The following is a 4406-nucleotide window of genomic DNA, read 5'->3' as shown; positions in this document are numbered from 1 at the left end:
CTCTTCTGAAGGTCTGGACATTGGTATAGCAGAGGCTGATGCTTGCCACTGCTGCAGCCAACATGCTGACCTTAAGCACCACAACTCCTGACGGCTGAATCCTACGCTGCCTCTCCTGCTACTATGACTGCAAGCACACCCACAATCAAGATCTCAAATCACCTTTTCATTCATTCATCACTGCTACTCTCCCACTCCTAAAATGGAAGCTCCACAAGGAGAAGGACTTTGTTCCCCTTGCGTCACTGTAGCCCTGCTGCACCAGTTGGGCACTGTGTGGCTTATACTCTAGTAGGTGCTTAATAACTGCTGGCTGAATGAGTGTACAAAGCCTCCTGGGCTCCTCTGGGGAGGGGACTCAGCTTACTCATCTCTGTGGCTCCAGCAAGATTCAAAAGCCTTTGCTGGATCAAAAGGCTGGGGAAGCCAGAAGACAGCTGCTCGAGAACCCAATTTAATAAGATTTACAAGTCGACACGTACAAAAAAAACCTAACAATGTACAAGTCATTGCAAAACTAGGGACTGAATCTGGAATGCAGAGAGACTCCCCTGGAGGGGGGGCCCCAACATGTTGGAGATCTGAAGGTATCTTCCCACTGATTCTCTACGTCTTGGCCTTATCTAACAAATGTAACCAAACCCCAAAACTGAGGCTAAGATTTAAGAGCTACCCAGATCTACCTCATTACCTCTCCAAGCCCCCCTGCTCTAGATGGAGTGGGACTGAAAGAAGGGGAGTGACTAATTAACCTAAAGAGAATGGAGCCTCTGGCACCAGCCAACTGGGACTTCACGGTGGTCTGATGGTTGGGTGCTTCTCCTGCCTATTTATGGCCAAATGCCTACCACGTTTCCAAGCCAGGCTGGCCAGTGAGGGACAGTGGGGGTGGGGAGGAGGCAGAGGGGGGCCCTCAACCCCTTGGAGAGGCTGTCGGGGGGCTGGAGGCCCCCATCCAGACTTGCTGCCTGGCTCCAGCTCCCCACTCCACCCAATCACCACTGCAGGGGGCCGATGTCAGCCCCTATCTCCTCCTCCTCCTCCTCTTCCTCCTTCAGCTGGAAGGGCTTCACAGGCCACTTCACCCTGACGATGGGCTCCACATGGTCCTGAAGCCGGTGTCGCTTCATGTGGGCATTTCGACTCTTGATTTTGTCGAACACCCTGAGGATTCACCAGAGAACACAGGTCAGAGCAGGGGGAAGGCACGCCAACCAAGGGCAGCCATGGGGGCCGAGGGAAGGTGGTGTGGGCGCATCCAGGGAAAGGGCTGGTACCTCTCACACTCTCTGCAGGGGAAGACACCCTGGCCCTCCACACTGCCTGGTGGTTCAGGGGTCCGCTTGGGACCAGCATTTGGGCTGGAGTTGAGAATGGACTCCCTCCTGTAACTCTTGGTCTTTATCTTGAACTCAGGAGTGGGACGGTGGCTGGGTCTCTCCCGAGGGCTGCAAGTGACCTGCAGAACAGCAGAAATGATGGTATAAGGGCACCAAGCCTCCACCCTTCTAAGGGAGATGCTTTCCACTGCAGGGAGAAGCCCTTCCTGGTGGGTGCCCTCCCCTTTCCCTGTCTGGGATGGGCAGCTGCATCCCCATCAGCACCCAACATTCCCCAGACCTCCTACCTTTGCTTCTGTCTTGTCTGCCTCATCTGGCTCTCTCTTGACCCTCTTTTCCAGTCCTGGGGCTCGGCCACAGTCAAACTTGATCATTTTTTTCCAGATGTAATAATACTCAACACACTGGGCTACAGTCTTTGTCTGAATCTGGTGAAGGAAAACAGAAGGTGGCATGAGCAACACTTCCTGAGCAGCCTTGAGTGTCACCATGACACCCCAAATACCCTCCCCAGGGGGCCAGTCACTTTTTTTTAAAGATTTTATTTACTTATACATGAGAGGCAGAGAGAGAGAGAGAGAGAGAGAGAGAGAGAGAGAGGCAGTGACACAGGCAGAGGGAGAAGCAGGCTCTGCACAGGGAGCTTGACGTGGGACTTGATCCCAGGTCCCCAGGATCAGGCCCTGGGCTGAAGGCGGTGCTAAACCACTGAGCCACCCGGGCTGCCCCTGCCAGTCACTTTTTGAAAGGCTTCCTGAAATGTCTCTCTGCTTTGGCCTGGCGTGCCCCTGATTCACTGCAAGGGGCAGAGAATCGCAAAGTCCTCGCAGGTGACGAGGGGTTCAGAGTGAAGTCACCACCACAGCCAACACCAGCTAAGCCCCTCACGCCCTGGGGGGAAGTCCATCTCAGGGATTCTTCCTTATGGGATGGCGCACTAGAAGGCATACAAGGATGCTCACTGCAACTTCATGTCTAGTAGCCATACCTCTGCCAACTAGAACTAACAAAAGCAGAATGCCTCAGGCATTGGGGGCCACACAGCCTTTGTAACAGTGAGGCAGAGCCCTAAAGCGAGGGAAGTGGCCCAGGAGAGAAGGAAGAGGTTCTGAGGGCACAGTTTGATCCTGGCCAGTAAGACCCCACTGTTTGCTCCCCCCTCACTGTCCACTAAAGAAGAGATCCCATTAATAATAACCTCCATAAAAACAAAACAGAATGGAAAAGTTTAACTGCTCCAGAAAGAATATTTTTCAGGTAAATTAAAGTAGCCATTTAGTATCTGGATCTCACTTCAGAAGACACCTTTCTCCGTGTGAATTTGTTTCCACTTTGTGTGTTTTCACAAACTAAGAGGCAAAATAGTGCACTCCTGTCCACCTAAGAAATAGCACTAAGTTAAAAAAAAAAAAGAAACAAAAAAGTTAAACTTCTGCTTCCTAACAAGACAGAGCAACAGGAGCTAGATCTCCCTCCCATCCAAAACAATGAAAAGACACAGGCAAAATACATGAAACAGTGGTTGGTAAGACACTTGGCATTAGTCCAAAAACATCTTTCTGAGAGGCAGAAAAACCACCACCACCTCAGGAGAGTTTCCAGGCCATGGCCCAGGGGGAGTCACCCCAGCAGACCCCCTGAGTTGAGAGGGAGCCGAGTGCCTGGGGAGACCAAGATGGTAAGAGTCCACAGGACAAGGTGCAGCAGAGGAGACAGAGGCACAGAGAAACACTCCAGAAATCTGGACAGAGTTCCCCTCAAGGATTCAGCAAAGTCCGTGTGAAGAGACAACCCAATGCCAGGCAAAGACCAATCCAAAAGGATCAGAGGGAAAGGCGCCTGTGGCTCACAGGGGCCAGGAATGGTGTCTGTCTCCACCGGTGTGTGTGTGTGTGTGTGTGTGTGTGTGTGTGTGTGTGTGGAAAGCCTCATAATTCATGGGGTACTGGTAGAGCAATGAGAACGGTTTTGCTTCAGAAACGAGAAATAATTAGCCCTAGACAAAAAGCTGTTCTGGTACCATCTTCAAAAACCTAAAAGCAATACCCTAAAGGAACACGTTGTTTTCAAATAACTGCATGCCAGAAAAAAGTTCAAGAATACTTATAAGGTGCAAAAATATACAGCAAACAACAAGCTAAAATTCACAATGCCTAGAATCCAGTGAAAAATCACCAGGCATGCAAAGAAGCAGGAAAATATGACATATAATGGGGAGAAAAATCAAACTGTCAAAATTAACTCGGAACACACACAGATGTTAGAATCAGCAGGGAAAAATGTTAAGTTTATTATATCTGCATAATATATGATCAAAAAGTTAAATAGAGACATGGAATATATGAAAGAGACCAAAAGAGAACTTTAGGGACAAAACCTATAATGTCTGAAATGAAAACTGCAGAACATGGGATTAATGACAGGTTGGGCACCACAGAAGGTAAGATGAGTGAACTTGAAGACACAACAATAGAAACCATTAGAAACCATCCAAAATGAAACAGAGGAAAAACAAGAGAAATGAAAAAGAGCACCAGTGAGCCATGGGGCAAGTGCAGGAAGGCATGTGCATGTGTGCATGCACACACATCAGTGGGATCCTCAATCAACACCAACCACAAGAAAAAAAATGAAGAAAACCATGTTGAAGCACATCATAATAAAACTGCTCAAAACCAGTGATAAAGAGAAGTTCATATAAACCACCATCAAACAAACAAACAAACAAACAAACAAACAAACAAAAAACATGTTTATACAGGGACAGAGACAATGAAATCAGTCGGCTTCTTGCTGGATACAACAAAAGCAAGAAGAAAATAGAGCAACATCTTTAAATGACGTCAAGAATTAAAAAAAAAAAACCCGTCTAACTAGAATTGTATACCTAGCAAAGATATATTTCAAAAATGAATGCAAAATAAAAAAATTTTTAGATATTCAGAAGCTGGAAAAATCCATGACTAGCAAACTTGCACCACAAGAAGTAGTACAGGATTTGCATCTATTTCCTTCTGGAAAATGATAACAAACAGAAACATGAATCTACACAAAGGGACGCAAGCA

General features: G+C 47.7%; 1 protein-coding gene across 3 annotated transcripts in view; it reads right to left on the bottom strand.

Moving 5' to 3' along the window:
• Nucleotides 1-436: 436 nt before the first annotated feature.
• Nucleotides 437-4406, bottom strand: part of ZNF541 (zinc finger protein 541) — a 45523-nt gene continuing 41553 nt past the window's right edge. For all 3 annotated transcript variants that reach the window (XM_038528427.1, XM_038528426.1, XM_038528428.1), the window contains exons 15-17: nucleotides 1628-1768; nucleotides 1278-1459; nucleotides 437-1164 (exon numbers count right to left, since the gene is read on the bottom strand). In XM_038528427.1, the coding sequence (XP_038384355.1) occupies nucleotides 996-1164; nucleotides 1278-1459; nucleotides 1628-1768 (492 nt within the window). In that variant the 3' untranslated portion in view covers nucleotides 437-995. The remainder of the gene's footprint in view (nucleotides 1165-1277; nucleotides 1460-1627; nucleotides 1769-4406) is intronic.

This window comes from Canis lupus, chromosome 1 (assembly GCF_011100685.1).
Source record: "Canis lupus familiaris isolate Mischka breed German Shepherd chromosome 1, alternate assembly UU_Cfam_GSD_1.0, whole genome shotgun sequence".
Taxonomy (NCBI): Eukaryota; Metazoa; Chordata; class Mammalia; order Carnivora; family Canidae; genus Canis; species Canis lupus.
The sequence above is the reverse complement of the archived record's forward strand: the minus strand, read 5'-3'. Positions and strand labels throughout refer to the sequence as shown.